Below are 21,651 nucleotides of genomic sequence, written 5' to 3' on the forward strand. Positions count from 1 at the left end.
AATCTGGCCTGAACCTCTGGCACCTCCGTCAAATGGTACTAATGCAACCATTGTTGGAAGATCTTCAGCAAAATTTTACTTGGATGTTGTGTTAGGCAGGGTTTACTAGAGAAACCAATCCAGAGACACTCAATTGAGAAAACACCCCAGCCCAGTCCAGATCAAGTCCATAATTCTGGTATTAGCCCATATGCCTGACACTAATCCATAAATTTCTCTTCAGACTCACACAGCACATGCAATGGTACCAAATTCAGGAAGATCACAGGCTGGTAGATGAAAAGTCTTGTGGATTCAATGCTGGTGGAAGAGTCTCAGCACTGGTGTGGATCTTCATGTGGCTCCTCCAGCTCTCTAAGTGTGGCTCTTCAAAAAGAAGATGAAATAAATAGTGTGTGGCCCACCTCCAGGGAGAAAGAGAGGCAGCTCCCAGAGTCCTCATGAGAAGACCACATCCAGAAGGAGGCATCATCAGGCTGAGAGTAGTCAACAACTACTCTCAAGCAAATTGAGGCATCATAAGGCTGTGTGTCAACACATATGGTCAAATATATGTGTGTATAGGTATATAGGTAGACAAATAGGGAAAAGAATATACATATGTGTGCACACATAGAAGTAAGAGCAAGAGTAAGTAAAAAATATTGCTTATAGGATTCCAATTTTTATAAGTGTACAAGTTTATTCAAAACAGAATGTGAAAGAAAAAATGATTAGGGCAAAGACTGTACAGATGTGCTTTATACAATTGATGTATGTATATGTATGAACTGTGAAAAGAATTGTATCAGCCCCAATAAATTGTTAAAATAAAAAAAAACAGAATGTGTTTAAATATGTCTCTGTGTTCAGCAGATGGTTGCTGACAGTCCCTCAGTTAGATACTTGTCTTAGTCTTGTTAGGGTGCCTCCAAAATAAAGTATACTTTTTGTGCCATGGGGACAGCAGGGAAAATCTTGAGGTCAGAGCTAATAGAAAAATGTTAACCAAACTCTAGTGGATATCCTCCCAAATCATTGCAACTTTGTCCTAACTTTCCAGGAATGCTGCCCTCTATAAAATAACAGATTTTCAACGGATGCAGCATTTTAAGGAAGGTCAGGAAGACCTCAAAAATAAGCCATGAGAGGGAAAACTATCAACTTCAATGAATGAATGAAGTGTAGCTGCAAGTCAGAAACTAGTAGACGATGACAACTGCAGAATCGCCATTTATACAGTACCTACTGCAGTTGGATCACACATGCCTTTGCATTTTCAATTTTCAACAAATAACGTGGCCTTAGCAAGTTCTCTGTTCAATTGGGTGGCATTGTATGAAAATCAGATAGTTCAAAAGAGCTGATCTTTCCAGCAGTCTTTTAAGTAATCTCAACGCAAATTAATGATTTTACAGAACAAACTATAACTAAGGACAAGTCTTACCAATGCTATCCACAAAACAAGGTTCAATTAAAACAGTGGCTTTTAAGAGGATCAGCTCAGAAGGTTATTGTGACTGGGGCTTCCAAAGGGATGACCTTGATAGATTTTCTTGAACAACACAAGACCATCACAGATGCTTCTTATGCAGAAGTTTTCAGAAAATTGAAATCTGTGTGAGGGAAAAAAGTCAGGAAATGTGCCAAGAAATGTGTTTCCACCATGACGGTGAATCTGGTCGTACTTCAAGGATAGCAAAGACTGTCCTATGAGAATTTCAATGGAAAACCTTACCCTATCCGCCCTAAAAGTTGATCTTGCCTCTTCTGGCATTTTTGTTCCCCAAACTCAAAGAATATTTCAACAGAATATGATTTGTGTTCTTCAAGGAGGCCCAAACTGTGGTTTTGAGGTGGTAATCACGTGAATACCACAGAATTCTGCAGGGAAGAGTTTTCTAAAATCCACTGCCATTGAGTCAATTCCAACTAGCTGCAATCTTTTTGGAAAGAGTGAGACTGTCCCTTTGGGTTTCCAACGCTATAACGCTATAAAGCTTTACAAGAGCAGAAAGTCCCAGCTTTCTCCAGGGAAGTGACTGATGGGTTTCAACTACTGACCTTGTGGTTAGCAATATAAGATGCAACCCACTACACCACCATGACTCCTATCCGAGAAGTGTAAGAAAAATGGAAACATCACTTTCAGAAGTATGATAGAAAATAGAAGATGTCAAGAAGTAACAGCCTCACATTTTGAATATTTTTGCTTAGAAATACTTATATTCATATAATACACAATTATACATACTTCTCAGAGATATAGCCAAATATTTTGGAAGAACTGGTTTTCTAAGTCTGAAGGTTTGGGAATTTTATCCCCTGAGACAACTGGGTTGATTGGCCTAACATAGCTCACAAAGTTCATTCTAGTGAAATGAGGTGTTAAAAGCTTGAGAGTAGCCATCTGAGAAGAAACTCATCTACATGTCAAAGAGCCTAGACTATCCATGGCCTCATCTACCCTGAGAGTAGAAAACCTAGATGGTGCCCAACTGCCACTACCAGTCATTCTGATCAGAGTCTCAAAAAATCAAATGAACAGGACACAAATGTGGACTAGAACCAAAAATTCTTTACAAGTACAGACTTATTGCACCAGTTGAGACAAGAGGGTGGACGTCCTAAGACAATGATTCTGAAATGCTCTTTAAACCTTGAACTGAAACTATCCCTGAGATCACCTTTAGGCAAAACACCAGAGTGGCATACAAAACAAAGGATATTATCCAATGAGTATGGGTGTACCATTAAAGAATCATCTAGAAGTAGTCAACAACTACTCTCAAGCAAATTGAGGAGAGGCAAGGGAAACTAGATGATTGGAAATGGAACAACTGCAATGGAAATAAAGTGAATGTTGATATATTAAAAATGCAATTGTCATTGCAGAACTAGTAGAAACTATCATATGGGAACCTAATTTGCTGTGTAAACTTTCACCAAAAACATTATATATATATATATATATATATATATATATATATATATATATATATATATCCCTAAGAGGCAGTTATATTCTTGCCATATGGGGTTATGGGGTCACTATGAGTCAAAATTGACTGAAGACTCTCAACAAGTATGTTCTAGTCAATGTTTTACAAATATAAGCTTGTTTATATTTGCAAACATCATGTAAACAAATAAACAAACAAAACTCACTGTCATTAAGTAAATTCCAATTCATAGGAACCCTATTACAAGAACAGATAGCTTCATCATTCTCCTGAGGAGTAGCTGGGTGTTTCAAACTGCTGACCTTGGGGTTAGCAGGCCAATGCATAATCCACTACACCACCAGAGCTCCCCGAACACCTGTAAGTAGATGCAGTTATTATCAACTCCATTTTATAAATGAAACTGAGCCAGTTGAGGTGAGGGAACTTCCCCAAGGTGACAGAGATAGTAGATGGTAGAGAAGTATGGCAGTTAAAAAATAATACATGTCTATAATTTCTATATTATGCTGCAACATCATAGAAACTTTTGAAAACAAATGGAAGCATACACCATAATCTTTACTTGCACCACTGCTCACATTTTGCTACAAAGAGTCCTTGTCCTTTATATGTGTACCCATACACACACCTATATATAACACTCTATATACTTTTTTAAAGAATTGAATAATATTCTCCACTTTCATCTGGAACCTTCCTTAAGATTATCTGTACAAAGAACCTTACAATGTTCTTTTTTAAAAAATCATTTTATTAGGGGTTCTTACAGCTTATAGCATTCCATACATCCATTGTGTCAAGCACATTGTATATATGTTGCCATCATTTTCAAAAAATTTTCTTTCTGCTTGAGTCCTTGGTATCAGCTCATTCTTTTTCCTCACTCCCCCACCTTCCTTCCCTCATGGACCCTTGATAGTTTCTAAATTATTATTATTTTCCTATCTTACACCAACTGCTGTCTCCCTTCCCCCACATTTCTGTTGCTCTTTCCTGGGGTGGGGGTGGGGGCAATGTTATACATCGATTGTTGTACAGTGCTCTTTTACATGACTGAAACATTTATCTGAAAATGTTTATGATTTACATCGTTGAAGTAGATATACACATTTTGTTTCAATTTATCCATTCCAATCTCTCAATGCATCAGCACTTAGCCCAATTCCTCAGTGTTTGCAGTTACCATCCCTCCTTCTTTCCTGGTTCTCTGAAGTTTTCCTTGGGGAAATGCTGCTCTTTTGATCTTAAATGGCTTGTGATTCTAACCCAGAGGTCAGCTCCATGTCAGAGCTGAGGGGTCTTAGTCTTGAGGATTCCACTGGTCTCTATCGGATGATAAAGTCTGGACATGACAGGGACAGGATAGGGGCTTTTGCTTGCTAAGGAAATAATCCTTTTGCTTGTTAATAATGAACATTCTGTTTGCTAAGGGAGTGGACAGTCTGCCTGCTCAGAGAATGAACAATGAGCCCTAAGATAACAAGCCTGGTCTGGTAAACGTCTCAACCACCAGGCTGGGTGGACACCTCCAAACCAGTCATAGTCTGAGATAAAACTTGAAACCTCCTGACACAGAACCGTAGCTCAAGAAAAATTAGAGATGGCATAAGGCCCAAGGATGAACTTAGCAATTAATTAGAAAGCGGCTTGCCCATCTGTGGAGCGGCAACTCCCACTCTTTTTGGCCTTCAAAAACTAGAAGCCTTTCCCTAGCTCGGGGCCTTCTCGCCAGACCCGTTTCATTCCTTGTGGAAATAAAACTTTTTGCTTAACGCTTTCTGCTGGGGAGTGGGTGGTGGTGCTGCTGCTGAAATCCCCCCGGGTGGGATTTGCTAGTACCCCTGTGGACAACCCGGCGCTGGCAACAGAGCCTAGCAGCCCTCTACACGACTGACTATCACAGACTCTCTTATGATTCTGAGTTCTATTGGATATATTTTTCATCCAAGCAGTACCCTACTGAAAGACAGTTTAGACGGCTTCCAATTTTTCTCTATTAGAGTTCAAGAGGGTGACAGGCGTTTTGAAAGAAAAAGAAACCAAAAAACTATGTACCTCGGAAACTCACAAAAAGGACAATTCTACTCTGTCCTATAAGGTCCCCTGTGGGTTTAATGGTATCAACTGATGGCAGTGAGTTAGGTATTTGGATCCAACTCAATCAGCTGCAGCTGCGAACCCAAACCAAAACCACCGCCACGAGGTGGATTCGGATTCACAGCAATCCTAGAGGTCGGAGCAGAACTGCTCCTGTGGGCTCCCGAAACGGTACATCTGTCCTGGAGTTAAAAGCCTCATCGTTTGCACAAGGAGCAGCTGGGAGTTTCGAACTGCTGACCTTATGGACAGCAGCCCAACGGGTGGCCCATTACACGGCGGGGAACCAACCGCGAAGACCCTCAGAACGGGAGGTGAGGCCTGCCCCCTCAGAGCTCCCGGCCGTCCTCAGCCCGGCGAGCCCACGGGCTCCTTGCCCGCGGCCGGAAGGACTGCGAACGCTCGGCTAGCCTACCGCGCGGGCGTAGAGGAGGCAGGAGGCGGGACGTCTCCGTACAAACACGGAAGTGGCCCAAGCGGGGTAAAAATTGAAGAGGCGGGACTTCCGGCCCCAGCTTTCCTTTTGGCCGCCGCCTCCTACGCGTTCTATTGGTCACAGATCTGCAGCCCGCATTGGTCCGAGGGGCACAGGACGCGGTCTGCCCCGGGACGTGCCTGCTTCCAGAGCCACGGCCCGGACGGCTAGTGGCGATGCAGCTTTCAGGCATTGGTTAGGACATGCCTGTGGGGCCTGAAGGAACTTTGTAAGCTACGGAAGCACTTGCGAGCTCGCCTGCAAGTTTCCAAGATGCCGCCCAAGGGAAGAAGTGGTACTGGAAAAGGTGGAAAAGGTAGAGCGATTAGAGGAACGCGGGAGAATGGCAGCGTGTGAGGAGCGAAGGGAGAGAGCAGACGGGACCCCAGAGTCCAGGAGAAAGCAGGCACGCCTGTGGTCCACAGAGCTCCTAATGACTTTTGTCTTGGTTTCTTAGGGAAAATGTGCCCAACACCTAACCCACAATGCCACCAAGGAATTTTTTTCGTGCCAAGGGTCATTTGGACGTTTATAACGTCACTCGCAGTCAGATATTGAATTAACCCCTGCGATGGTTGCCATTGCTGCTCTATGGTGAGGTGTGTGAAACTGACCAATACTGACAATGACACGGCCGGATATACTCCTGGGGGCTGGACGCGCCCCACCCCTGCGATAGACAGAGTAGAACTGCCCCTGAGTTTCCAAGATTGGAAACCTACACGGAAGTAGAAAGCCTCATCGTTCTCCTGTGGAGCAGCTGGTGGTTTCAAACTGCTTACCTCGGGTTTTAGCAGTCCAACTCATAACCCACTACATCATCAGGGCCCCTTCACGGGTTACTAGAGCTTTAAAATGTAATCTTTTCCAAAGTCAGCAATAAAATGCATTTGTTATGTTCCTTAAAATTCCCTTCAGTGCTTACAAAATGCCATCACCACTATTGGGGACTTAATTGATGTATTGAATAGAAATGTATACCAGGCACAATGCTAAGCACAGGATATGAAAATAAGATACAGATCATTGCTATTAAAGAGCTCTGGAAGCAATGGGGAAGATAGAGTAAAGCACCATGCTAAATGCAATGTTGGAAATGTGTATGGGATATTATGGAAAATGAAGAAGTGTTTTCATCTAGCATGCAGAGAGGGAAGGAAACACGTCTTAGAAATAAGTTGGACCAAAATGAGCCACACAAAATCTGGCAGCAAAAGCACTAAGCGGAGGAGCAATGTGATATGTGCAGTAACTAGTGTTGCTAGACCGAAAACTCAAGAGTGAATAGTGAGTAGTAAAAATGAAGACAGAGACCAAATTGTGGAGCGTGCTACATATGTTGCTAGGATGGTTGATTATGTGCTAAGAAGGGCCAGGGAGACAGGTAAGATTTTTACAGTAGTCTTGAGGAAAAACGATGGTTGCTTGAACTCGGGTTCAAGCTGTGGTCCTGGAGAGTAGAGAACGGAGTCTATAAATATTTACAGTGTGAAATAGGAGTTTAGTTTTTGGATTGGGAACAGGGAAAGGATCAATTCTCCATTTTTAGGACACAGTTACTAACATGCTGATGCTGCAAACTAAAATCAAGAATATATGAGTAGGCATGGTGAGGCTGGTGAGCTCACTCTTAAGATATACTGTTTATTATTGCTACTTCCCTTATTGGCCCTGGGGGGGTTATCTGTCCTGGATTCCTTGTGTTGCAAGCTCATCTATACCAGTATACATGTTCTGGTCACTAGGAAGGTAAGGGAAGGGCTGTGGGGGAGTAGGGGGGAACCAACCAATCAATAATCGACATATGGCCCCCATCCCAGGGGGAAGGACAACAGAAAAGTGGGTAAAGGGAGACAATGGTCAGTATAAGACATGAAAAAAAAAGATAAATTATCGAGGGTTCGTGGGGGAGAGTGGGGATAATTGAGATGATACCAAGGGCTCAAGTAGAAAGAAACTGTTTAAAAAAAGATGATGACACCATATATACAGATGTGTTTGACCCAATAGTTATATGTATGGATTGTGATAAGAGTTGTAAGAGACCCCAAATAAATAAAATTTTAAAATATATATTGACTATGAAGTGTGTGGGACACCTAATTGAAGATGTAATCAGGAGTTGATTGGATATTTCAATCTGAAATTTCTGGGGGCTATGTAGGCTTCACATGTAAATTTTAGGAGACTTTGACATGTAGATTGATCCTTAATTCGGTGTTTTTGTTCTACTTCCTGCCTTGTTTAGTGACTGGGCTCTAAAAGCTTACAATCTACTGACCCAGAGAGCAACAGAAGAAGAGAGTCTGGAATGGGAGGGGAAAATAGAATATGTACCTTTGCCTCCGTGGAGCAATTACTCCATTTGCTGTAGGACTGAAGAACTGAATGTTGGTTGCACTACTAAACATTTTCATCAAAGATTCTTAAGAGGAACCCTGATCAAAGGGGAGGATATTCAAAGCAGGATTTCAAATGTTAATTGAGTCGAGATTTTCTGGAGCCATTGAGGCTCATTGAACCCCTGAAGTCTTAAAACCAAGTTACAGTTCCGCTTAACAAATCAAGAATGTCTGCCTGGAGCATTGTCCTTCCTTAAGATCTGATCAGATCAGACTGATTAGAGTAGCTCCAAAGATTCAGATAGGAAACAATGGGGGTAGAGAACAGATGTAAAACTGTTCAATTGGTGTGTGTTCTGTTTTCAACAACAATAATAAAATATGCGCATTTTTAAAACCACATAGGCACACCATGCATGGAGCACTGGTGGCCGTGGGGGTTCTGCATTGTACTGCTAACCCCACCCCCACGCTCAGTAGTCTAAGCCCACCAACAGCTTCACAGAGAAAGATGAGGCTTTCTGCTCCCATAAGGATGTCTGGCCTTGGAAACCCACAGGGACATTTCTCCCCTGTCCTACATGGTTGCTATGCATCAGAATCAATAGCGGTGGGTTTGATGCTAGAGTTTGAGGTGCCCCATGGAGAACGAAAAGATCAAGAGGAGCAGAGGGTGTGATCCTGTGGGTGGTAGGAAAAGAGACAGACATACAGGGAGTGCAATAGTAACTATTCTTGGCAAAACTGGGTATCTATTTATAGAAAAATGGAACAAGGCCCATATTGCACACCATATTCAAATGCTAACCCAAAATATATCAAAAACTTAAAATTCATAGAAGAAAAAAATAGGAACAAAGCTAGGGGCCCTAATCTATGGTATAAGTAGAAAATCAAACATAGCTAAAAATGCTCAAATAGCAGAAGACAAATGAGATAACTGGGACCTCCAAAAATTAAATATTTATGGTTATCAAAAGACTAGCAAACAAGGAAAACCAGAACCTATAGACGGAGAATTGGCAACAAAATATCTGCCAAGAGTTTCATCTCTAAAATTTATAGAAATGAAGAAAAATTTATAGAAATGTCTGTTAACACCTCAACAACAAAATGATAATCTAATTAAAATTAGCCAAAGAATATGTATATATATTTTTTTCTCAACAGTGTTTTATATTTTTATTTTTTACAATAGTGCTTTAAATTCTGTATCATTGGTTAAATTAATAACACTAGCAATAGAAGTATTTTATGTCCTAGGGGGGTGATTTATAATCTCTATCATACAATGTTAATGATGTCTCTAAAGTAAACCAGAGACGTATATAAACCATAGATATATGAATGGATTTTAGGCTCACACTCATTCTAGCCCCAATATAAGAACAATGAGTTCTTGTGACATGGCCCCGCTTGATGCTCACCCTCATGACAAGATCACTGAGATAGAGGTTCTATAACAAAGTGTGGTGAAGAAACTAGATGGTGACATCTGGGGTCTTCAAGGCTTGTTTTAAAACAAGCAGCAATCTAAGTGAGGCATCAACTGAGTCCACATGGAAGAAGTACACCAGTCTGTGATCTAAGGATTATAAATAATAAAACCCAAAATCAAAGAAGGGAATAGTATTAGAGCTTAAATTGTGAACACCTGGTTTGCAGAAAGCTATGTATGACTATGGAAGCCCAAAATCCATTTGCAGTGTCTCCACTTGTATTAAGCCTCCGGTAAATCCCCTTTGACCGTAGTCTGGGGATGCAGATAGTCTTGCTATCATAGAGAGACTTATAGTCTTTTATAGCAGATATATAGTTAGGATAAAATATAATACTCCATCATTTGATCTCCCGTTTCACCCATTTTAAAGTTGTTTCAGTTTTTAATATTTTCTGATTTTTCTTTGACGTTTTATATACTTTGTCTAATCATTGTTTGGGGGAGTTTTTGGTTTGTTGCTGTGTATGATTTTGTATAGTTTTGTATGATTTTCTGTATATGAAATGCAGAATAGGTAGATCTATAGACACAGTAACTGGATAGAGGCTTGGCAGAGGAGAATGGGGGAAGTGAGCTAACAATGAGTATGGGAGGAAAATGTTCTGAAATTGATTGTGGTGATAATTGCACAAATCTTAACATGATTGAATTATTAATGATATGTAAAGTATATGCCAATAAAATTATTTAAGATATAAATAAATAATAGGCAAAGAACATAAACACACTTTACCAAAGACTCATTCAGTTTGTGAGCAAACACATGAAAGGATGCTTGAGATCATTAGCCATTCCCACCCACTGTCATGGAGTCGATTCCCACTCATAGCGCCCCTTTATGGGGTTTCTGAGGACATACTTTTTACCAAGCAAAGCTGGTGACTTTGAGCCATAGATCTTGCAGTTAGCAATCCAGTGCTTACCCATAGCACCACCAGGACTCTAGGGGAAAAAACCAAAATGACAGTGAGATACAGTACCATTGGTCAAAAAACAAATGCTGGCCGGCTTGTGGAGAGATTGGAACTCTTCTACACTGCTGGTGGAACTGTAAAATGGCACAGCCACTATGGAAAATTGGGTGGCACTTCCTTAACAAGAAATAGAGATGCCTTTTGATGTACCACTCTGACCCCTAGGGATGCATCCTAGAGAAATAAGAGCGGTGCCACAAATAGACAGATAAGCCCATGTTTAATTGCATCATTATTCACAATAGCAAAAAGATAGAAACAATATGCAATACTGTGCTATGCAATGATAATGAGGAATCTACAATATGGGTTAATCTGGAGGGCATTATGCTGAGCGAAGCAAGTTGATCACAAAAGGACAAAATTTTTAAAGGACAAATATATGAGATCACTGTTATAAAAAATCAAGAATAGGTTTATACACAGAAGGGAATGGTTGATGGTTACTAGGGATGGGAGCGAGGAAGAGGGAAATCAATAACTAGAGAGTGTTGTTAGATACCATGGAGTTGCTCCCAACTCATGGCGACCTTACATAACAAAACCACTGCCCAGTCCTTTACCATTCTCACAGTTAGTATGTTTGAGCCCATTGTTGTAGCCACTGTGTCAATCCATTTTATTGAGGGTCTTCCTTGTTTTTGCTAGATAGTGAGCACATGTTAATTCTTATGAAGGGCAGTCCTCCAAATGTGACCAAGGCACAGGAAGACATTGTGAGATTCCCAAAAATAAAGGACAGCTACCCTAAATGCTAAGAGGGCCTGGTGGCATCGTGGCTTAGAGTTGTGCTGTAACCACAAAGTCAGCAATTTAACAGCCTGCAATATGCAGATGACATAACTTTGCTTGCTGAAAGTAAGCACGGTTGTTAGTAAGTCTTCCCCCAATCCTGATGCCGTGCTCTTCATATGCTATTGTTCTAATTCTGTTGAATTGCCTTTCTTTAAAATGGAAACAAATGTGGATCTCTTTGGCATAGCTAGTAAATCCTTCCAGTGCTGTCTCAGTGTGTTGAAACATTTCAATTTGTATTCTGTCAGTTCCTGGAGCCTTCTATTTCTCTAATGCCTTTAGTACAATTTCAACTTCTTCCTTCATTATCATCAGTTCTTGATCATACGCTACACAGCAACACACAAGCTACCACAGTGCCCCAGAATAACCGGCCTTGGTGACTCAGTGGGTTGTGCACTGGGTTGCTAAGCATAAGACCAGTTTAAAACCACTAGGAGCACTACTCTTCTGTCCTATGAGATAATTGAGTCAGAATCACATAATGGTAGTGAGTTTGTTGTGATATAATTATGCTAAATAGCTTTAACAAATCATATGGTGTTACACCCACATGCATATATGGGTATAGTAGATTTTTCTATCTAATTTGTATGTGCTGCTTGGATGAGTATGGTTGTAAAAATTAGAGAACTGAGCTTAGGAGATCATGCTTAATTGCCCAATTTCATGATAAAATATGGAAAAAAGGGTCTGCTGAAGTATGTAAGACAAATTTCCACAGACCTAAATATAAAGCTCATTGCTTTAGAGATAATCAGTGAAAAAATATGGACAAATTTAGGGCCCTGTTGCAGGGTATAGACAAATATAACAGGAAACAAGATAGACAAAATAGATGACTGGGACCTACTAAAAATAAGATACTGTGTGCATCAAGAAAGTAAAAAGAACGCATGGAGTGGGAAAAAATCTTCTGACAAAAACTCATATGACAAGGGACAATCTTTAATATCTATAGAAAACAGCACCTCAATAAGAAAAAGACAACCCTATTTAAAAAGGGGCAAAGGTTTACTTATATAAATGATTTTGAGCTCGAACTTAATCATAAGCCCTAATGGAAGAACAATTAGTTCTTATGACATGGCTGTGCTCAATATTTTCCCTCATAAAGAGATCACTGAAGATATGGGTACTACAGCAAAGTGTAGATGGGTGCCATAGCAGTGTAGTGAAGAAATCAAATGGTGTCCGGCTATCAGGAAGAATAGCATCTGAAATCGTAAAGGTCTTTCTTAAAACAAGTAGCTATCTAAGTGAGGTTCAGCCAAGCCCACATGGAGATAGTACACCAACTCATGTGATCCAAGGATTGTAAATAATAAAATCCTAGACTGGAGGAGGGAATTATATTAGAGCTTAAATTCTGAGTACCCAGTTTGAAGCAGGCTGTGGATAACAGTAAAAGCCTAAAATCCATTACAGTCCTCATGCACATTAAGTCTCCCTGAAACCATTCATTAGGGATGTCAACAATCTTGCCCTCCGTGTATTACCTCAGATATAGTTAGATGAAAATTTAACATCATTTGTTTTATCTTTTGACCGATTTTTAATTTTTTCTAGTTTCCATTTTCTTCTGCTTTTAGATTGAAGTTTTTCTGTTTTGTTGTCATTGTTGGAATTTTTTGTGTGTGATTTTCTTTATATTAAATCCAGGATAAGTAATTGAGAGAGGCAGTAACTAGATTAATAGTTCCTTACAGTTATGGGGAAAGTTGGGGGTAAGGGGGAGCTAATAATGTGACAAAATGAAGGCAGTTTGCTAAAATTGATTGCAACAATTATTGTACCACTCTTTTTAACATATATGAAACCATTTACTTGTATGGTACTTGAAGTGTATCCCGATAAAGCTGTTAGGAAAATGTGAGCAAAGAACAGGGACAGTTCACCAAAGATGACATTCAAATGGATAACAAACATGAAAAATGCTCATGATCACAAACCCTCCAGTAGCTTCAAATCAAAGCAATGATGAGACACACCATCAATGACAGCCGAAATAAAACCAAAAATGCTGGAGAGGTACAGAGAGAATAAACCCTCATACAATGTTGGTGAGAATGTAGATATGTACAACAATTGTGGCAAGCAATAAGGCACTACTTCAAATAACTTGGAATCAAAATTCCATGTGATCCAGCAGTACTTCGGCTGGGTATTTGTCCTAAAGAAGTAAGAGTCAAAGCACACCCATGTTCATTTCAGCACTGTTCAGAATAGCAAGAAGATGGAGACAATCTAAATGCCTATCCATAGAAGAATGGATAATGAAATGTTGGTGCATATACCCAGTAGAATATTATACATCCCTAAACAACAATGATGAAACACCTCATGGCAAGGACTGACCAGGAGAACATTATGCTCTATGAAATTAGTCAATCACAAAAGAACAGACACTTTTTGAGACCACTGTTATCAGGAGGAAAAATACAAGACAAAGACTGTAATAGCAAAAGGAACAGACTTTGGAAGTTACCAAGCAGTGAGGAGGGCAATGGAGGAAAGATATTCAGCCTGAGACCTGACAGGTATTAACGTGGGTGAGGGAAAGATAGTAATTCACAAAAGGGAGAAGACAAATCGAAGGAGGTGGGGTAGGAGAAGCTGTTGGGGTGAGGGAGGGTTGATAAGTAGTTTAAACTGTTAAATGTAAATTGATCTGAAATATAAAATTCCCACATCATATAAAACATATTAAAAATTTTTAAGGTGTGATTAAGTATCAACTTCTATTTTGTGTTAGGCCTTTCTGAAAACAGGTACAGCTTCACTGAGTAACTGTCCTCTGTTCTCCAAAGGGGGAGCAGCCTCTGGGAGTGACAGTGCTGACAAGAAGGCTCAGGGTCCCAAAGGTGGTGGCAATGCGATAAAGGTAAGTTGTTATTTCCTTTTGTTTCATGTTAAATGTAAATATATAAATTGATACACCTAGAAGAAAAGACAGACCTGTTGATACAGGAGTACTCAAGAGTGAAAGCTCCACATGGCTTTATTTCTGATTGAACATAATATCTAGTAGTAAGAAAATTTTAAAATACAGTTCCAGTTGTGCAAGGGAGGATGGTCCAGTCTGGGCAGCTGGAGACCGGGGCAACTGTCTTGCACATCTTTGCAATCACTGTAAGGATTTCAACTGCTCTGTGTGGACCAAATGTCATTCCTCTGCCTCCAGACTCAAACTTCAGTTTGCTACCTTCCAAAAGCACCAAAGGGAGAGGATGTAACGCACTTGCTTGTCCTAGCACAGAGTCTGATCACATGCAAATTAGATTCTATCCTAAAGTTAAAGACATTTTTAAAAGTCTATCTCAAGTCGAAGTTAAGATGTACTGATACTTAAAACTTTTGAGCCAGGGACAGTGTGTCAGTCTGGATTGACTAGAGAAACAAATTCATAGACATTCGTGTATAAGAAAGAGCTTTATATCAAAGAGTAATTGTATATTAAAATATCACAGTCCAGATCAAGTCCATGAGTACGATATTAGCCCATATGTCTGATACCAGTCTATAAATTCCTCTTCAGACTCAGGTAACACATGCAATGATGCAGGAAGATCGCAGGCTAGTGGGTGGAAAGTCTTGTGGATCCAATGGCAGTGGAAACATCTCAATGCTGGCAGGGGTCTCCATGTGGCTCCTCCAGGACTCTAGCATAGCTCCATGTGTCATATCAGCAGGAAAGTCTTGCAGGGAGTGAGTGTGTCCCGCCTCCAGCGAGCTGTTTATCACCTTAGCGCCTTCAAAGGAGGTCATCAAGCTGCAACCTTATTGACAGGCAAAACTCCACCCCTTCACTCTTAAGTCTCAAGTTGACAACAGATTATGTAACTACCACAGACAGTGAATCCAATTTGAGAGGTACAAGACCCCATATGCATCTCCAAGGAGAGGACGGACCAGAGGAATTAAATAGGCATGTCCTATCTGATCTTGCCCATATAATCAGTGGAATGAGTGTCTGGTTTTCCCAGGAGCCATTCAATTCACATAGAACTGGGATGAAGAAGATGTTCCATGTAGCCTTGGCTTTGCAGTGGTCCAGCATGGAGTTCTTTTTCAGATTGCAGGTTCCTTTTCTGTAAGTTAATGGCAGACTGATGATTATCTTGCCTATTGTTGAAATTTAAGATATGTATATCCTGTTACTTTGCTTGCTGACGGTAGTCTTCAGTATCGATTACAAATCAATGTAAAGAAAACTAAAATCCTCCCAACTGGACCAATAGACAACATCGTGATAAATGGAGAATAGATTAAAGTTGTTAAAGATTTCATCATGCTTGGTTCCACAATCAATGAACATGGAAACAGCAGTGAAGAAATCAAATAACATATACATTGGGAAAATCTGAAGAAGACCTCTTTAAAGTAATAAAGGGCACAGATGTTTCTTTAAGGACTAAGATGCACCTGACCCAAGCCATGGTATTTTCAATGACCTCATATGTATGTGAATGTTGGACATTGAATACGGAAGACTGAAAAAGAATTGATGTATTTGAATTGTGGATTCAAATTTTTTTAATTTTAATAATTAATTTTATTGAAGGTTCTTACAGCTCTTATAATAATCCATACATCAATTGTATCAAGAACATTTGTACATATGTTAACATCATCATTTCCAAAACATTTTCTTCCTACTCTATCCCTTGGTATCAGTTCCTCTTTGGGGAGATATGGATTCAAATTGCATTGTGCATTGAATTATGATGCTGGCAAAGAATATTGACAGTACCATGGACGACCAGAAGAAGTAGAGCCAGAATGCTCCTTAGAAGGGAGGCTGGTGAGACGTCATCTCATTTACTTTGGGAACATGTTATTTATCAGGGGAGATCAGACCCTCAAAAAGGACAGACATCATGCTTGGTCAAATAGAAGGGAAGTGAAAAAGGTGACAACTCTTAATCAGATGGATTGACACAGTAGCTGAAACAGAACAACTGTGAGGATGATCCAGTACCAGGTAATGTTTCCTTTGGTTGTACATAGGGTCACTTGAGTCAGACCGATTCCGTGGAAGCTAACAACAGCAATGTTCTCTTACCTACGTTCGTAAGTCACCGTTGAGTATTCATGACAAGATGACATTTCCAAATTCAGAAAACAACTTTGCAGATATTAAGAGCACAAAAGCCTACGCCCTTGATTCTTTCCTTGGCCACCTAGTGGTGTCCCTGCCATAAAAGCCCAGAGGAATCCAGCCGCCTCTAACATATTCTTATTTAACCATCCTGCAAACAGTCCTAGTCTGTGTGACACAAGTGGAGGAGAAAAAAATAGACATGCCCTTGCGCACCATATATGCTAAATAAGAACACAATAAACAAAAAACAAGCAACACAATGTCAGATAATCATAAATGATACAAGGAACACTAAACTAGGTAACAGGATGGAGCATACTAGATTGTTGCTTAGGATAAATACACCATATTAATGTAAGATGTTCATAGAAGTAAATAGATATGGGATATTCCATCACAACTTTTCTATAAGTCTAAAGCTGTTCTAAAATTGAAAGTTTGTTTATAAAATTAAAGGTTGTTTTTTGGTTTTTGTTTTTTTAAAAAGAGCAGATACACTTAATTAATTTTAAGAAGCTAGCCTTAACACTGATATAAAACCAAGATAACACAAAATTGAGAAATCTCAACCAATATGTTCTTGTTATTAGGTGCTGTCGAGTTGGTTCTGACTCACATTGACTTTCTGTACAACAGAAAGAGGCACAGCCTGGTCCTGCACGGTCCTTATAATTGTTCTTATGTTTGAGCCTATCGATGCAGCTACTATGTCAATCCATCTCATTGAGGTCTTCCTCCATTTTGCTGCCACACTACTTTACCAAACAAGATGTTCTTCTCCAGGCACTGGTCTCTCCTGCCCAAAGTAGAAGGAGTGTTCTGCCTATACTTCTTCCAAGACCGATTTGTTGTTTCTTTTGGGAACCCATGATACTTTCAGTATTCTTTGCCAGTACCACAATTCAATTCATCTACAGTCTTCCTTACTCAGTGTCTAACTTTCACATGCATATGGGGCCGTTGAAATGACCATGACTTGAGTCAGGCTCACTTTAGTCCTCAAAGTAACATTCTTGTTTTTCAATATTCTAAAAAGGTCTTGTGCAGCCGAATTACCCAATCCAGTGCATCTTTTGATCTCTTGACTGTTGTTTCCATGAGCATGGATTGTGGATCCAAGTAAGACAAAATCCTGGACAACTTCACTCTTTTCTCCATCTACCATTATCGTTTCTGTTGGCCCAGTTGTGAAGATGTTGAGCTTCTTGAGAATGAGTGCTCCATCGGTTTAGGAAGTAGAAGAGGGGCTTCCTTGGTCTGCCTCAGACCGTATGCAGTCTCTGTGTGAAGTGGTTGGAAGTGAGCGGGCACAGCTCTCATTCACACATGCTCCATGGGCAGCTTTTCCCCGCTGTCACAGAGAGCACAGATGTCTGGCCGTGGTTTGTTGCTTGCTGGGTTGTATGGTAGCTCAATCTCCATCTGTTATAGACATTCTCTTAATAGCTTTACAATTGGTCCCCACTCATATATTTCCTATAAATTAGCTTTAAGGAGTTGGTGATCTGATCGAGAAGCCCCAAGTACTTTTTCTCTTGAGTCTCCACTGCATGCATTGTCCAATTACAATTCAGGATCAGTCCAATGATCTCCTTTGTTACCATTTGAACCCCACACTGGTAAGCTCTACTGCAGTGTCACAGCTTTGGGGCTAGAGAATCACTAAACCGTTGTCTTACAGAAGTAAAACCAGTGAAGCTTATAGAGAAAGAAAGAGGGTAAGCAATACAATTGACCATTTCCACTTTGGTTTTTGTTAGCTCCTCTTTTTCTCCTACTGTTTAGTTCTTCCTTTTTATTATACTTTTTGAGCTTTTGTCTTTCCAGCTTACTTACACATTGGTATTCTCCAAAGTGACTTTTAAACCTTTTCTCCCTTTCTTATTCTGCATAGCCTTCCAGGATAATCTCATCAGTTCGCACAGCTTCAATAACTGGGCCATGCTAATCAATCTCAAATTCTTTCTGTAACCTGGCTCTTTATCCACTGTGAAACCTGGATCCGCCATTGTAGTTGGTCTGCAGTGCATGCACCCCTGCAGATACTAGAAGCTCATTGTCTAACCTGCCAAACCGTCCAAACCTAACTAGCTATTTATTCAATTATAAAATGATGAGTAGTATCCCCTTTCTGTGATGTGATCATGAATTCAATTAGAACATTGCTTCTTGAGTGTGGGACAGTTTGGAATGAGAAAGACCGGAAGCTCTTTTACCCAGATTGAGCTGAGGTGTGATGATCTATCTTTGTTCCCCAACAGACTAATTGGCTAGTGTCTGGATTGTTTACACCATCTCCACTGGTCAATGCTGAGCAAGTTCTAGAGATGTTAGCCTCTTCAAGACATGTGCTGATGCATTCTTTCCTTTGATGTGCTCTTGTCTCTGGTATAGCTCCTCCAGGTAGCAAGTTATTGCTGTGGGCCTGGGACATGGTTCCTCCCTCACCAAATTTCAGTACCTGAACTTTGAAGACAACTTGGTTTGAATGTGTCAGAATTCATAAGGTAGACACATTCGCTACCAACAATGTAAAGTAACATTGTATTTTGATGAGAAATTGGAAATTCTATGAAACAGATCATTTTGACAGTCATTTATCATCCCTGTTAGGTAAAACCGTTTCTGATATTTATTGATTCAAATTGCATTTTCTCAAGATTCAAAACCTTGTGAGAACATGTGGACACTATTGTTTTTATGGTACACAAATGGGGAGTTATTTAGAGGTCGAGATAACTTTCAGAGGAGGTAGTATTTGACTCCACCACTCAAATTCACCCATTGCAATCTGTTTCCTCTTTATTTTACCATTTAGATACCTGGTAAAACATTGGAGCTTCTCACAATCAGATGCCTATTTTCCAACTACCTCAGAGCATGAAATAGTGCCTGGGTAGTGGAAATACATCGGGCTGTGATCATCACCTAACTAGGCAAACTTCTAGGATTCTCTGTTGTAAGCTAATGTGTCTTTCACTAGGAGAGTAATTCAGACTATTTTGTTTATGTATTTTTTCTTTGTAGGTCAGGCACATTCTGTGTGAAAAACATAGCAGAATTTTGGAAGCCATGGAAAAATTGAAGTCTGGAATGAGATTCAATGAAGTAGCTGCACAATATAGTGAAGATAAAGCCAGGCAAGGGGTATGGTGCTCTTATCATCTAAAATATTCATCCCCTAGATAGGAAACACATGCCATGCATTTAAACCTTAAAAGCAGAAATGTTCCATTTTTGAATGGGTAAGTAAGGGCCACATTTGCCTAAACCTAGACACGAACAAACTTATATAGCTAACTTAAAAGTTCAGCAGTATTATAGATGCTTACATGTTCAGTCTGGGATTAGGCTTCTGCCTTTTTGCCCTTGTTAAACTTATTCCTTTATAGCCCAGGTGAATAAGCCTGTTGGGTATTGTTCGTGTTGGGAAATTCTCATGTAATATCACATATCTTTTGGATTTTGCAGGGTGACTTGGGTTGGATGACCAGAGGGTCCATGGTAGGACCATTTCAAGAAGCAGCGTTTGCCTTGCCTGTAAGTGGATTAGATAAACCTGTGTATACAGACCCTCCTGTTAAGACAAAATTTGGTTATCATATTATTATGATTGAAGGGAGAAAATAAAATCATGTGAAAATTGAATAAATGTTCTGCATTCGCATTTTATGAACTGTGTCAGTGTGAGTTAGTATGGGCAAAACTAGGTAGATGTCGATAGTAAACGCAGTAGTTTACAGTCAAGCCAACGCCTTTTAATCTGTGCTCGCTTTTCTTCCAGAACTACTTCATCTGATTTTCAGTATGTCTCATTAATTTATGGGGCATACTGAAACATCTCTGGAAAGGCAAATGTTAGCTTACACTGTTCATATAACTGAAAATACTTAAGCATGGGAACAACAAATTAGTGCATAAGAACCTTAATAAGTTCCTGGACAAACGCTTGCTTTATAAGCTGTGATTTGCAGGGAGAGGTTAGTTTTTAGATATGTAACATATTACAAAATGAGCCCCAGGAGTACCATGGTTAAGTGCTCAAGTCATCACTTCCAACTTACCAATGGTTCTATAAGAGAGACTCCTGGCAATCTACTCCTATAAAGGTTGCAGCCTAAAAAATAATATACCATATATACTTGTGTGTAAGCCGAATTTTTCAGCACATTTTTATGCAGTTTTTGTGGTAAAATTAGGTGCCGCGGCTGATCTTCAGGTCGGCTTATGCTCAGGTATATACTGTAAGGCAATTCTATTGTCACATGGGTTCACTATGGATCAAAATCCACACTACATCACTCAACAGCACAGTGTGCGGCACCAAAACTCCTTTGTTTTTGTAAATAGGCAACAGAGGAACCAAAGGCATTCAGTTCTCTCTTGGGCTATTTTTATTTGACTAAGGAGCCATTCACCTTGGCAACAGGGAGAGATGTAGGCACAAAAACATGTATGTAATTTTTCCTGCAACTTCAAATTCATAGATTACATTGTACCTTCCAAAGTCAACATTGTGTGTATGTACCATTTTAAACATCTAATACACAATATTTATGACATATAAAAAAGCCTAAAGTTCTCACTAAAGGAGGGAATGCAGAGCAGAATGGCAAATTCTCATAGACTTGATTTTTTTTTTAACCCATGCAGGGTAGATGAGGCCCGAAAACTATTATCCTTAGACCTTTAAAACTTAAGCCAAAATGTCCGCTGAAACTGTCTTAAAACCAAGGCGTATTTTAGTTTCGCTAGTAAGGAATGTCTACCTTGATCACTGTGCTTGTCTTTGAATGTCTATCTATATGACATCGAATTGACAACAACACGAAAAGTTTCACTGGACAGCATAAATCCCAAAATAAAATCACCACATCGTATCATGATCAAACTCATCTAAATCAAAAATAAGAAAAGAAAGCCGGCAGCAGCTTGTGGAAAGCAAACTGTCACCTACTAGAGGACCAGCAGACTAAGTTCGATTTCTTAGTAGAAACCATGCAGGTAAGACACAGAGAACCTCTGCTTTAATGAGTGCCTAGACTCTAATTCCCAAATTTGGCAGGTAATCGGAATCACCTAGTGATCTAGTGGCACTCCTTTCCCAACCTAATGAACCAGAATTTCTAGGGGAAAGAACCCAGAAATTTTAAGTTGCATCAGATCCATGGGTGATTCCAATAATCAAGTAAGTTTGTGAATCGAGGGCTTAGAGAGATATACTACAGAAACTGTGTAAGAAGAGAGTAAACCAATACACAGGAAAAATCTAGAGCCTCCAACCCAAATCTCAAGAATGAAATCAGTGTGATGCGCCCTCAAAAAGTTGCAAATAAAAATAGATTATAACGCAGCAAAACCTCTACTTGGTATATCTCCTAGAGAAATAAAAGCCAGGACATGAATAGTTGGTATATA

General features: G+C 39.8%; 1 protein-coding gene across 1 annotated transcript; it reads left to right on the forward strand.

Annotated features, from left to right (window-relative positions):
• Window positions 1-5,680: 5,680 nt before the first annotated feature.
• On the forward strand, window positions 5,681-19,905 carry PIN4 (peptidylprolyl cis/trans isomerase, NIMA-interacting 4). Its single transcript, XM_075538863.1, has 4 exons — window positions 5,681-5,833; window positions 13,940-14,013; window positions 19,261-19,380; window positions 19,705-19,905. Exons 1-4 carry the CDS (start codon window positions 5,791-5,793, stop codon window positions 19,861-19,863), a joined length of 396 nt encoding a protein of 131 aa, XP_075394978.1. The 5' UTR covers window positions 5,681-5,790; the 3' UTR covers window positions 19,864-19,905.
• Window positions 19,906-21,651: the final 1,746 nt, after the last annotated feature.

This window comes from Tenrec ecaudatus, chromosome X (genome assembly GCF_050624435.1).
Source record: "Tenrec ecaudatus isolate mTenEca1 chromosome X, mTenEca1.hap1, whole genome shotgun sequence".
NCBI classification, from domain to species: domain Eukaryota; kingdom Metazoa; phylum Chordata; class Mammalia; order Afrosoricida; family Tenrecidae; genus Tenrec; species Tenrec ecaudatus.

Bases quoted from the DNA above. Each gene is read 5' to 3' on its own strand.
- PIN4 (XM_075538863.1), top strand. From the start codon at position 5,791: ATGCCGCCCAAGGGAAGAAGTGGTACTGGAAAAGGTGGAAAAG. The intron at 5,834-13,939 runs GTAGAGCGATTA...TGTTCTCCAAAG, and splicing joins TACTGGAAAAGGTGGAAAAG to GGGGAGCAGCCTCTGGGAGT. The intron at 19,381-19,704 runs GTATGGTGCTCT...TGGATTTTGCAG, and splicing joins AAGATAAAGCCAGGCAAGGG to GGTGACTTGGGTTGGATGAC.